This window comes from Phalacrocorax aristotelis, chromosome 10, assembly GCF_949628215.1.
Source record: "Phalacrocorax aristotelis chromosome 10, bGulAri2.1, whole genome shotgun sequence".
Taxonomy (NCBI): Eukaryota; Metazoa; Chordata; class Aves; order Suliformes; family Phalacrocoracidae; genus Phalacrocorax; species Phalacrocorax aristotelis.
In genome coordinates, this window is record NC_134285.1 from 5,006,214 (window position 1) to 5,020,754 (window position 14,541).

At 41.7% G+C, this 14,541-nt stretch overlaps 1 protein-coding gene across 3 annotated transcripts in view; it reads right to left on the reverse strand.

The window, feature by feature from the left end:
- Nucleotides 1–14,541, reverse strand: part of SDK1 (sidekick cell adhesion molecule 1) — a 417,626-nt gene that overhangs the window by 92,853 nt on the left and 310,232 nt on the right. For all 3 annotated transcript variants that reach the window (XM_075104852.1, XM_075104851.1, XM_075104853.1), the window contains 4 exons: nucleotides 13,678–13,870; nucleotides 10,306–10,404; nucleotides 5,246–5,437; nucleotides 3,354–3,475 (listed from right to left, as the gene is read on the reverse strand). In XM_075104852.1, coding sequence (XP_074960953.1) covers nucleotides 3,354–3,475; nucleotides 5,246–5,437; nucleotides 10,306–10,404; nucleotides 13,678–13,870 — 606 coding nt within the window. The remainder of the gene's footprint in view (nucleotides 1–3,353; nucleotides 3,476–5,245; nucleotides 5,438–10,305; nucleotides 10,405–13,677; nucleotides 13,871–14,541) is intronic.

The window sequence follows — 14,541 nt, forward strand, 5'->3', positions numbered from 1 at the left end:
ATACTGTACATAATGGAAAAACAATGTTAGAAATATTTTTAAATGGTATTAGTACTTTTTTGTAGTTCTCTGTTTGGAAATTTAGTTTCCTCCAGCCCTTTGAGTCTAGATGTAATGACGGAAAAGAAACAGCCTAGTGATTTTTAAGAAATCCCTTCAGAAGTACAGACATAGCTTCACTAGAAACACAGAAATGGGATTTTTAACACTTGATATTTCAGTACCTACCAACACTAAAATCTTGAAGACCTGATTCTCCTCTTATGTTCATTGCCATAATTGAGAATTAACTCCACAGTGGCTCCTGTGAATTTACACCTCAGCACAAAAAACAGAAGTTAAGGCCAGATTTTCAAAATTTCACATCAACTGGAATTCCCAGCTGTGTTTTTCATCCAAATTGTTCATGAAGTATCAGGCTTCAAAAATGGCACTTAGCCAAAATGGAATACTTGGAACATTTTCTAGACCTGCCCTTATCAAGGAAGCTTTGCGCCACATAAAGGAACAAAGAAGAAAAATATGTTGGTGGCAGCTTGTTTGTGTGTGCGAATATAGTTTGTCTGTAGGGACTCAGATGTTCAGAGTAAAGGGTAAGTTCCCAGTAGAGATGGAAGAGAAGACACACTGTGTAAGGGACGTCCATGCAAAGCTCTCACCCAGCTGTACAGAGGGGGGCAGAGACGAAGTGCATGACAGTACCATGTGCTTGTTGGTCATGCTTTGTCATGAACCCACCGACAGCAGAAGTACAGCCCAGAGGGAACCGACACGTGGGGACACTGACCTAGTTCTCCTCCTTCCAGGAGCGATCACGCTGTACAAGGTCTTTAGTAAACTGCAACATATTTTTTTTTCCCAAGCTATTAGCTGTTTTCAGCTACTCTGCACCTTGCTGCAAGCTTTCAGAAAGGCTAATGTTCAAAAAATATGCAAATGGATGGAGATGCAGTCCCTGTAACTGCTTGGACAGAATCTTAATTCTCTCATTCAACTGATTAATTGAAAAGCACACTAGAACATATAGATTAGTGCTTTATAGTTCAATGGGATCCCTATCACTCTGCTATACCACCTGTTTTAAAATCACGGTATGCAAAACCATACCTTAAGTGGCTTTTAATTTAATGCTGAGGCATGAAACACTTAACAGGGCTATTAAAAGCTGTCCATGGGCCGGTGAATGAAAGATCTAGAGGAAAAAGTCCTCCCTATATTTCTGTTTAGAAAATACTGTTGTAGGTTGGGTATAACCACTGCCCTTCCATCTAACATAGTCCTAAGGAACAATTATGGTTGTCTCTGCTAAAATACAGATGTTGCAACAGTAGTCTGCATCCCAGCACAGACATACCACTGCTTAGAACAGACTACATGAAAGGCATAAGTGAACACAGGTGTCACCGGCAGCCGTTTTGTGAAAGCTTGTGTGTCTTTAAAAGGTAGGCAGAACAACCTGTGAAGTCCAGAGGGCAGGTCCACAGCAGCTTAGATCCAAGTCAGGATGGAGGCATTCCTGCCCTCCTCTCTGCTCCCACTACAATGTTCTCATCCCCTCCCCTTGCAATGCTGCTCTTCCGATCACACACACAGCCTGTGCAGGGAACGCATTTGTTCTTGGCTGGATCAAGTCTTGCAGCAGCTCTGGGTGTGATCACATCAGAATCAGTGCATGCGGAAGGCAGGAGTAAGAAAGTCTTGGTAAGAGTAATGGGTATGAGGAGAGGGAACAGGAGGAGGACAATGAGAGCTCTGGTTTAGATTGGCTAAAGGTCCTGTGAAATTGCACTTCAAGAGAGAAGAGACTTTGAGTGAAGGGCTGGTAGAAAGGGGCTGTGAAGAGAGGATTATATGCAGCTGTCATCCTGGAAACAGGATTTCCTGTATCCTTAAGGAGTCACCAATTTTCCTGCATACCTGAAAAGAGTTTTGTTAATCATGAGAGCAATATTTTTTTCTTTAAATTAAATCCACTTGGAACAACATTTCTTGTTGTGCCAAAGCTAAGCAGTGAAGTATGGTGCAGAAGAAACTTGCAGGGTAGCTGTGGTGAAAAGAACTGCCCGGACTCTGCAAAAGAGTCCCCTTCCCCAAATGGAGCAAATATTCCTGGACCCAGAACCACTAACCCCTTGACTTTTCTAGCAACACAAGAGATGTCGATGAGTGTTTGTGAATGAGAAAGATCCTCCCGTCCCTCCCTGAACGCCAAGATCCCTTCAACGATTATTTGTACCCGGGGCTCTTCAAGGATGCAGATGAACTTCATGGTAATTATTAAATTTTATTAAAGCATTCAAATTTATTTCACCTCAGTAGTGTTCTGCAACTCACAGAATTAACAAATTCCTAGCAATATCATTGTGGTGCTCCGGCACAAAAATGCTTCTCATAATGTGCCAAGCCACCATATTACAGGGTTTCAATGTTTAATTCTGTAATGTGCAATAATGTGTATGTAAACGGTACAAAATGTACCAACTTGTTCACAACAATCTCATTACCGAGTGAAGTGATTGTATCAACATGTCTAAGTGGTGACGGTGATTTAAGAAGTCCAACATTTGGTCTTAAAAACAGATTATATTATTTATAAAGATCTGTGGGTGGAAAGGAAGAAGCAAAGCTCATCTGTCAGGAGAACAAATGAGGAATATATAACTCCTCCAAGGCATAATGACAGCAGAAAGAGGGATATTGTTTAAAGCTGATGAAGACGAGAATTCATCCTGTTCGTATTTAGAGGCCTGGATAGAAAACCTCAGTATATTCCACTATAAGATAGAAAAATACACTCAGTCTCATGAAAAACGGTATCTTTACTGTTCAGTGCAATTCTTGCTACACTTCTGACTCTATGAGATAATAATGCCAGGTTTGCATCTGGTTTGAAGATACACTTAACACAGGTTTCAAATCCTTTTTAAAATAAATGGATGGACTTAAGCTCTGCTGTATGTATTGCTTAACGCTGCATCTGGTCATCTTCTGAACATAAGCAAAGCTGCTTTACAAAAATCCATGTCAGTTATTTCAAGAATAAGCATTCTCACATATATATATATATTATAGATCATATTTTTCTTTTGTTCCTGTGAACAGAAGTTACAGCATTCATACGGCCCTTTTCTCACTGGCTACTGCACAGACATTTCTCAGCTAAGCCTCTCGAGATCCCTTGCGTTCCAACCTTTCCAGGACTCCCTGAACAGTGACCACCAGGCCATTAACTGAAGATATTCGATCCAACGTTAAACAAAAACTGTAATCCAAAAAGCAATTTGCTGTTTAGCTATTTAGACCCGTTTTAACCCCTCAGGAACTTCATTAAGAGCTTTTTGTCAGCGACATACCTGGCCTTCAACTATCCACTTGGAGATGGAGGTTTTGCCATCATACCCTGGCCGGAACTGAAGCGTGGCAGAGCGAGGGCTGATGTTGGAAATCACCAGGTTGGACGGAGCACCTGGGAGTTCTGAAGAAAGAGATGCAAATGAGAGGTGGAAATGCTCTTCGTCTGGGGCCCAGCAACACAGGTTGACATTCAATGTGTCAGCATACAAAATACCTGCGTAACAATTATAATCTAGCAAATAGCTGTGGGTTTTTTTCTTTTTGGCAGAGTATTACGTACAGCATTACTGTTTCTGCTGCTCTGGGCAGGCACCACATTTTTACAGATCAAACAAGAAAAGAAAGAGCCCATCTACAGAATTACAGCTACTCTTTTAGGGAACTGACAAAGCTTGGTGGCTCAGCGTGGTGGCAGCTCCAGATCTGCCAAGTCACTTGCTTAGTCACCTAATTCCACCGTAATTCTGTTTCTCCAGAACTAAATGACAATAATTTTTACTTACTTCTTAAAGTACATTCAACTTTAATATATTAAACAACAGAAAGACTCAAATTTTTGGGTAGTGTATGGGGAAGATTTTGTAATTCTCATATTGACCCACAATAGATGGATTTTAGAGGGCATTTCTGAGACCTGAATCAAGTAGATGAATTGTTAAAAATTTCTGCTGCAAAAAAAGAAGGTGACCTTCTATGGGGAAAAATCTGCAGCTCCAATCAGATCTTTGCCTCACATCAGTCAAGCTTACAGCAGCATTTACATTTTTAATATTATCTGAATTACGAACAAAAGCAAGCACAGGAAAGAGATTAAATATAGATTGTTTAGAATAAATTCCCAATAGTACCTGCATTCATAAGTAATGGAAATTAGTGTTATAATCAGTAATCATTCATAATGTTGTACTATGTGTAAATGTAACAGGCAAAAAATGGGCAGCTTTTTGGCATATATTTCACATATGCATGAATACAGAATGTTTCCTGATTCTTACTTCACATTTGTGGGAACTATGATCAATAAACTAACCCTGAGCAAATCGAATAACGGTGTTATCTGGCTAAGAACAGGGAGCATGGCATCGATCTAGTCTACAGCTTGTCACAATTACCCATGATTAGGGAAAAGAAAGGCAAGTTCAAAAATACCAGAAAAGGGAAAAACTGGATTACCATCAGTGACGTACACTACTGCTCCACTTTGGAAAACTCTACTTCTATCACCTATTAATTAACTGAAACTGCTTGTTTGATGTGAGAACTGGCTTTTTAGTTTGCTTTCTATACTGGATCAGGAAGAGTGCAGAATTTTAAAAACAAAATGCAAAAAAGCTAAATTCCCAGGTGCCCGAAGAGTAACTCAGACAATTCAGTACCTCCTCCCAAATCTTTCTCAGGCCACAATCCCCAGATGTTGTAAATAAGATTTTAGTTTCATTAGACAACTGTCCTCTCACAGGTGACGTAAGCTATAGTACTTATAAATGGAAAAACCTTTCCCTTTTAACGGCATCCAGACTCTATTTTTCTCCAAAAGCAACACGTTGCGAATTGATTCAGGCTTTCCTCTTATGTTACTTTGTAAATGCCAAGAGATTCTGTATTGTATCCACTTTATTACTTTTTCTGCTCCTTCGGCCACCCCTGCAACTTTTTTTTTGTATTTGTATTGAACTGCCTCAACTTCCTGGTAATTTTAATTTGGAAGCGTGTTCATGTTGATGTTTTAAACTGTTCTAAAAATTAAATTTAAATTATGGGGTAAAGAATTCCAATGCTTTATAAACAAAACCATTTTTATTGTTATGGAACCTAAGTAATTTGTGATCTTTGGAACACAGAAACATGAAGAATCAGCCCATTTTCATTTGTTTCATGGAGTTTTACCAACCTGGGGGCACACCAGAAGAGATGGTGGAGGACGTGACCCATCCGCTCCCTTTTGCGGTCACAGCTGCCACCTCGATTGTGTAGGTGGTGAGAGACGACAGCCCCGTGATCTTGTACTCCAGTGTCGTGTTGGGTAGCGTGCGGGCAAGACGGGATTCATTCCTGCCATACACCTCCCAGGAGATCTGGTACCCTGAAAAACCATTACGCAGAAGTCAGGGGGCTGTAGCAGTGGTGGGGTCTAGATTTTCTTCTAAAGTACAGTTCTGCAGTAACCCAGAGAGTGGCAGATTCCTGCTTCTGCAAGATTTGCGTGTGGTCAATGGTGGTATGACTTGTTTCCTGCTCTACCTCATTATGGTCACCTTTTATAAGCAGAAAAAAAGAAGTTGAAGTAAACACTGGCTAAAATACCCAACTATTTTTCTACTATTGTTATTTCCAGCAAGCCGCTGATGTAGGTACCCCATGAGGTATCATCTGCCCGTCAGATTACAGATGGGGAAGGGCATGGAGTCTCAACAGTCTGTCTCTTTTTCTATGACTACACAGCGCTTGCTATGAAATGGCTAGGAATCCTGGGGATAATCTTGCAGAAGGGTGGACTTTCATTTTGTGAACTCTGCAAAGTGAATAGGAAGAAACACCAGAATATAAAACATCTTCTCACCAGCTAGAATGTCTAATTAAAAATCTATACGTGCTTAGTAGAGCTACTCCCTTTCCAGGCTGAAGTAACCTTCACTGCTGTATATCTAGAAATACAAATCCGACAATAACAATCAGGGAGGAACATTGTGGGAATCTTCCAGGAACTGAAAAACCTCTACTCCCCACTGCTTGCTCCTAGCACAAATCCTTTAGCAGGGTGAATCATTATCCTTTCTTTCAAAACCACAGTGTAGCCAATGTATTGTCCAAAACTGCACTCACCCTGACCTCCATATTATTCTCCTATCATAACCAGACTCTCCTTTTTATCACTTTTATAACCATTTGCCTTCCAAGAACTTTTCTGCTGTCTGATGTCCTCAATTTTACCTCCAAACCTGCTTGTCCTCCTCCTGCCCAGTCCCACTTCATTCTCGTTTGACCCATTTGACCCTTACTGTGCCTGTCTCTAGAGAGCACGCCGGAAAAGTTTGCTTGATTGCAGCTTTCTTTGTGATTTGACTGGGGGAGGGGAATACACACAGCTCCTGAATGCCTATGAAATGGAAGTGAGTGAAAAGGACTAACAGAAAGGAACCCCGCTGAGCAAACCATGCGCGAGGCAAGCTGGCTAGAGAAACTCCCTGCTGGGCTCCTGTTCCCCATCACCTAAGAGGAGGAATTCAGACCACCTGGGGGGGCTTGAGGTTTTTTGCCCTTATTTTTTCTTTTAAAAAAAAGACAAGATAAGCAGATTAACATAAACAAATTGATGTAGCAAAATACCTTATGATATTGATCAACAAGGAAATGTCATCTCATGAACTAAAAGCATGATGAGACAAATACTTCTGCGAGGGTTTGAGAGGTGTGAGATGTTATCCTTCCTCCGGTGCTAGCTGCCATCGCTGATTCATGTTAACCTAATTTTGCATGAAAATGGGCTCAGAGTACTCACACAGTCATGAATTTTGTTTCAGGTGAGGGGGCAGTGATAAAGAGAATTCAACAATTCCAGCTACTCCACAACTGCTTGTCTGACTATGCACTACCTAGGGGAAAGGGAAAAACTCCTGAATGCTCATCTGGAGCCAGTTTAAATAAGCTTCAGACGGGAATTAATTAAGTCAGTAATTTACCAATATCTCAGAGGCACCGTGGCATTTTGATGCTTTCTGAGAAGACTTGAGAATCATTTACCAGCGATCAGAGTTTATGCAGTACAGGCAAGATTATAATCTGTGTGAAGATGTTGACAAAATTTAAGGCCTCTATTGCCTTTATTAATAGAGGGTGAACAGAAAGGCAGGGGATGACTGTCCACTCTATTTGATGCTCAGTGAAGAGGCACAAAGGAGTTGCAAACAGGATGCCCGTCACAAACCCTCCTTTCTTCCAAAAGCTGTGGCTGCTATTTGTTCCGGGCAGGGCAAGGTGGGAGAATGAGGAGTCTGAGGAAGGTGCAGTTGTGCCTCTCCGCACTTCCCAACAGAGGACACAAAACTAGCAGCCGTGTCCCCAGCCAGCAGAACGCCCGTGTGCAGCCAGGGATGGGGCAGAAGCTGGGCAAAGGCCGTGCTCCGGCTCATCTGTCTGCCTGGGAGCTGGGGACGACCCTGCGACGCCTGCTCTGAACCCTACACGTGGCGCTGGTAGAGGGAATCAGGGAGTATCACCTCAGAATAAAACAAAACAGGTTGCTCAAGGCCATAAACAACCAGGAGATAAGCTGGGGACTTTTAAAGCTCTCCTTATCCATTTGTTGCTTACAAAAAATAGAAAGTTTCATCTACCATGCACTACGGAATCTTAAGTGATTGAGATATCTTCTCTCCCAACTAGATATGCTTTGGATACGCACGAAATGTTGGTGATTATTCTTTGAATATTTTACGTTTTATCCCTTGTGATTACAGGGCCAAGACCCAGCTTTCCCATCCATTAGGCACACAGTCTCTACGCATTTGTTCACTGAAAAAATGTTCACCAGCAAAAATATCCTGAGTTCACGTGTAAATTGAAGAAAAGGAAAGAGGCATCATTTACGGTTGGGTATTTCACTCTTGAAAGTATATTTAAATTCCAGTCATATAAAAAGGCAAACAGAAAATACATACATCCCGAGCAGACACAAAACCAAACGTAATCATGCATAACAAAAATAGATGAAAAAATGCTGAAGGAAAGGAACAACATCCACCGTACCCCCAAGTAGCACTTAAGCCACAATGACTGACAGATGGGCAGAACTGTAGGCCATGTGGCTGGTGAAAACGCGCCCTCTGTTTTACAGACGCGACCGCTGCCAGAAATGCGCACGGGGGAGTCCAGCCGGCCTGGGCTAAGTGTTTCCTCTGGCTTCAGTGTGAGCGAGAAGAGGAAAGGTGCCACAGAGCCTTCCCGTATGCTTTGGCTCTACACCCTCTCCACAAAATGCTGCCTAACGGAAACTAATGACCAGAGGAGTTTCAGAAATAATTTTCTGTTGATCTGGAGTAAATTCTCTACAAGAGAGCAGTACACCCAATCACAAACTGTCCGTCTACATCCAGGTCCTCATAAATCACTGTTTACTGAGAGAACGAGGAAGATACCGAAATTTACAGCAAGAGTAATGGGCAATTTCCCAGAGCAGGCTGGCTGCTGGGCACCACCCTCCGTGCCTTCCTCCTCCCAGCTCTGCTGCATGGAACAAGAAGGTCCAGTAAAGATATCAATGAGCAGAAATGAAGAAGAATTGCCTCCCTAAGCGCTCAGACCGCCGAGCAGCCCTCTATAAACCTGTGAGGTACTCAGGGCACGAACAATTTTGCTATTCTTTTCTTCTAGCCCTAATGCAATTTTGCATCATTAAGGGCATTTCTTTTTCCATATAAAGTTTGCTGGGTGCTTTTACACTGGTGTTTCATTGTGAACAGTAGAGCTTCGTGGGTTAATTCTGTCTGAAACAACTTGCCCCAAATATAACACGGTCCATCATCGTGCTCCACCAGGTTTCAACCTATTCTGGGAGGCAGCAGCTTGTTTCTAGTAAAGCAATTCTGCAACGCTAAGCATAGTGCTGCTAATGCGTGCTTAACGTCATCTTACTCGGATAGACTTGGATTTAGGTACCTAAAGTTAATAAATTAGGCTTGAAGGCTCTGGGCATCTTCACTGAAAAAATACTGCTCTGCTTTCAGAAGTCTGTAGTTTCTGTTCTCAAACCACTTAAATCAATGCATATTTCAGGAAGGTTACTGTGGTATAAAGGCACAAGATGATCTCCATGAGGACCACATATACTATAAACAGCACGGAAGACACACGTACAAATGTACAAATGGCGCATGTTATAGATACACAGAGAGAACACTGTCAAGCGCAAGTGCTACCAAAATAATTACACCTGTCAAAGTTAAAATGCTTTAGGAAATTAGACCGATATAACATTTCAATATTCAGGGGCCAGAAAGTCTGTTGGTTTTTTTTTCTTTTTCAACTCCTACAATGTATTTAATTTTTACAAATTATAACAACTTTTTTTTTTAAATTAAACTTTTCAATGTCAATGCTCCCAAAACAAAATGTTTTGATGCATGTGAAATTATCTTCTCCCTTTCCAGCTATTATTTTTAGCTCCAGTAATTTAAAATTTGGGAGCTTTCTTGCACTTCAAATCCTTGAAAGCCTTTGTTAAGTGGGATGGCCATCCTGTGCAGCTGTAATAGTTTCCCATCTGAAAACAATATTGCCTCTGTGATAAGAACTAGGGTTTTTCTCAACTATTTATAGCTTCCTTTATGAAAAATAATGAAGTTGCTGATGTTGTATCTACACTGGCATTCAGCAAATAGATAAATAGCTTGTCAAATGGCAAGCTCATCAAAGAGAAACAAGAGAGTTCTGAACCCTTGTGATGGTTTATACAAAATTAAGTAATGACATGCAAATGCTGTCACGCAGTCCGCAGCCAGACCACTTGATCACAGATGAAGGGTACCGCTGATTTCAAGCTTGTTCTTGATTGCAAATCTTAGCAATGCCAATCCAGATTTTGCAGCTGTAAACTCCACGTAGGAACCCCCCACCTTTGGGGCAAAGGCCAAACACTGTCTCACAAAGTTTCAGAAATTTAGTAGCACAGGTGGAGGTCAGGGAAGATTTAACAAGACTCCACGGGGAGTGATTTCTAACACAGGCTGCCTTTTCAGTGACCACAATCATGAGCTGCCAGTAATTGGACCCATACTTTCTATAACTTGCCCTAGCTGACATTTCAATTACCCAAAAGAGGGACCAGGAAACCAGCGCTCGCAGTAGCCAGTTCTTCCTAAATGCTCTATTACGCAAAAATTTTTGCACTGCAATGCTACACACAATTAAAAAAATAATAATAAAAAAATAACCAGGATAGCAGTTGATACTTGCCTGTAATGATGCCATTTTTCTCTACAGGTTCTTGCCAGCTGACCTTGAGAGATGTGTCCAGAATCTCAGTAAAACTCAGGTGTCCCACCGCTCCTGGCTCTGGCAATCAGGAAAGGAAATCTGTTAACAGGAGAACCCCAAGTACTTTTGATCTGATTCATGTGGCAAGGTTAGGGCTGAAGAAATAAAACAGAGCCAGGGCCAAAGGAAGCCTGCTGGAAACATCAGTGAGAGCTGCAGGGGAGAGGGGAGAACACAAAGTGTTAAGAAGCACTCTGGCTATCACCACATAAATTATTTTGTCCAGTCGTCATCCTAACCGTGCAGAGAACTGAAGAGAGAGGCAGCAGGAGACTTGCACGCAACTTGTTCTCTGCCTCTGTTCTTGATCTAATCTAATTAGAACCATCAAGCTGGCAATCCTGGAAGCGACTGCATTTGCTCTTTTCCCTCAATGGCGGTGTGTGACGTTTACCCGTGCTGCCGTGTGTGGCTTATCTGGCTGTACGTCTGTAGCAACACCACCAACCCCCCCTCACCTGGAAGGAGCCTTTTGGCTATGCAAGGTCAAAGCAAGGACAGTCACCAAGATACCACTTGGACAGATTCTCTCAAAACAACTCCAAAAATGTCCAACATAATGGCAACTGTCTTCTGTAAAATGAATACAAGTGTGTGAAACTTTTAAAGGATTTTTATGGTGTAGCTCAAGAGCTCTAAAAATTTCAGCTCCCTAGTGTGCAATGAAAGAGCATAAAATGGAATGACTGTCAAGAATATGCCATCCTCCCTCAATTTTGATCTTCGAGGAAGACATCCTGACTGATTTTTGATCCAACTGCTGTTCTGTCTTCAATCGATGTACTGGAAAAAGGAGGTTTTGTTCACTTTATATTCACTGTGCTTCTGTCATTGGATCCCTGCCCGAGTATCCTCCAGCTCCACTGACATCAGTTGGCAATTTCTCGTCTGCAATTTCATATTTTGTTTCCTCTTCACTTTAGTCCAGTTTCTCATTCCCCTCCAGCTATGATAAAAAAAAAAAGCCTGCCAGTAGGTCGGCTACAGCCACGTTTGCAATTCTGCAATCCTAGTGAGGAAAATTTCCAACTCCATTCTGTGATATCTAGTAGTCAAAGCGTTACAGGAAGAATTGCTGATCTGGTAGCGATCTCAGGAATGCCCAACAAGAGCACAGCAATTATGCACTATTCGGGGCCATGGATCTGCAGACATGCAAACCGCATACTCGCAAAGCTTTACCTCAATTAGCTCCTGCAGTTGCAGTCCAATTTTAACGTCATAATGAAAAACAGGTGCAGGTTACTTCAAGCCAGGACACATTGCTTCTGACTGGATGTCAGATTTTATTTGACCTACAGTTCATCAGCAAACAGATCCGTTTGCACTATTTTTTTTCTAAAGGGTTGCCTAACTTTGCTATACAGACAGAAAATTATCACCTGAGAACATGGATGACAGTCCTTTTGAATCTTTTTTTCCCACCACATAAATCCTGAAGCAACTTAGATTCAACAAGTTCTCCACAAAGATGCATTATACCATCCTGCACTTAATTTCTCAGGCACCACAAAAAACCAAGGAAAGCAATTCTGAAGGATCAAAAAAAAAATAATAATCCTGCTCATCTCTACTGCTGAAGCTCCTTGTAGCATACAGCTGCATACACCAAGAAACGTTTTAAATGTTTTACAAAATACAAGTCTGGCTTTCTCCTGTTTTATGTTTCTTGATGGAATTTTCTTGTATTTAGAATGGCATGTGATCCCAGCATCTCCCTGAGATACTCCCAGTGCCTTGACCGTGCCCTTTCTTCCACTTTGCGCAAAGTCTTTCAGGCTCATTTCTGCAGCCTTTCCTTCAGCAGAAATATTAATGGTCTCTTTCCTCTTCCCAGCTGATTAATTTTTGTGAAATCTTATGAGTCTCTCATCTTTGGTTTCTTACTCCTCTGTACTCACTGAAATTAGCCACAGGGTTCAAATGTCGTTGGAGGGAGAAAGACAGATGGACTTAAGAAAGACAGTCGAATACATTTACAAATCATCATTGTCAAAAGCTTCATTTCCTTAGGAAAACAGGCAAAAAAGTTAATACTACACACAAGGACCTAATGCATGGTTCTCTTTCCTCCATGCTTTTTGCTTTAACCCCAGATAAACATGTACGCGTTCACATTAATGGTTCACACAGATTTCTGGTAGTGAAATTGCTATCTCTGTGATCTTCTAACAAGCAAAGGTTTAAGTCTACAATCTTCTTTTAGGGCACAGGTCTAGCATATGGAGGAGACTAACCGCAAAAGGAAAATCCATAGGAAAGTGTTTAATTTTCTTCATGTTCTTTCAAGAATATCTCATGAAAAATCGGATTAGCACTTTGAGACTCACTTCCGTGAATACTAATGATAATCAGATTTTTCTTTACGGGAACATCGACTAGCCTAAAAGATCCCTATTAAGGCAAAGTAGCATGTCTAAAAACAATACCTTAATGGATGTATTAGGCACTTTCTTATTCTGATTTGGGTCTGCAAATGTGCAGCACTGTTTATGATGCTCTGTGACAGGAAGATACGGAAGTGCTGGCCAGAGCCAAGACCAGTGTGGACACACAGTTAGCTACCAGGGCCACTGCAATTGAGTTGTTATCTGCATCAGACACATGCTAGACTTGTTAGTCCCAAATATGTCTTGAGCAAACACTTCCAAGGGGCCACAGAGGCCAAAACATTTTCTGATGTGGGAAACAATTTATATGCTAAACCATCCAGCTCGTTTTATTTCATCCTGACTCCAGTTTTGCAGAATAAAAGCTACTGCATTGTTATGATCCTGATTGTTTTATATAACACTTGCAATATAATATAGGTACAGACATTTTCAATGTATTGAATAAGAAAAGGAAACAATTGTAAATTAATCGTTGACCTCCAGAGGAAGTTCCAGGGCTCAGTTCCTAAGAAGATCAATTCATATGCATTGGGATGGCTGAGCATGGATTTAAGACCATAAAGGCTCGCAGACATAAACAACGTGTTGTGTGTTAGCTGAGTCAGACTATGAAGCTTTCAGCCTCTGACCAACGTAAAAAAAAAAAAAAAAAAGATCATCTGCGTTTAATCCATAATGAAAAAAATACCAAATATCATTCATTTCCCGCAGGCTGAAGGAACACACACGGACAACCGGCTGAGGTCATTGTCTGATGCAAAGTAACGTAACAAGAGATCGCAGACTGACTGCGAACCCTAGGTCCACTTTTAAATGCCCAGATTTGAAAATTCTGGCTTTTATATCCAACCAAACAAAACCCGAGTACCAAGATTCTCTACCAGTGCCGACTACTCACTGTCTTCAAGGGTGCGCAGGAGGTGGGGTGTGCTTCGTGGTCCATCGCCAGGTGTGGTGAAACACAGAACTGATGTATAGTAAGTTGTGTATTTCTTCAGGTTGGTGATGCAGCCGCTATGAACACCGTGAAAATCCGGAGCGATGGTGACCATAGTCACACTCTCTGGAGCATCCACTGGCCATGCTAGAAGCTAGAAAATTTAAATGTGGATGAGCTCTCATTAGAAGTTGTGTCTATTTGGAATCAAAGTATGCTTGGCTGCCAAAACCATCTTAATCTGATTCTGAAATACAAGCAATGCTGTTAAAATACTGTCAGCTCTGACGCTGAACAGATGGATATAACACTGTTACTATGATTACTGGAGGGATGTGTATAATACTCGCTGGTGATGGGGGATCTACTGATACCGTGGCGGTATTGCCATTCTCAGTGTCTGCTACTGAACAATGCCAAAATTAATATGAATTATTATTTGTATGACACCAGTCGTTTTGACTCTCTCTGGGCTGCTCTGACCAGCCTGGACAATCTCTGCCGCCGAAAGGATGCGGAAGGAAGAAAAGGACTTTCAGTGCTACTCTGAGATAAATGCTTTATCTTATTTTGGGGTTCCTTTAAAGACCCCGCTAGCTAGGGAGGTGGGCGGGGCAGGGCGGGGGGGAATCCTTGGTCCCCTCCCACAGCCCCCAGCATCCCACTGAGCAGCCTTGCCTAACAGGCGAAGAGCATTGCAATGTTTGGTGGTTTGGGGATATCCAAACTGTGAATGATTCAACTGATTCTGGAACTACAGAAAGAATAGAAAAAGGTTGTAAAGATGATTACTACAATTTTCAGCACCTGGGTCCCAAAAGTTAG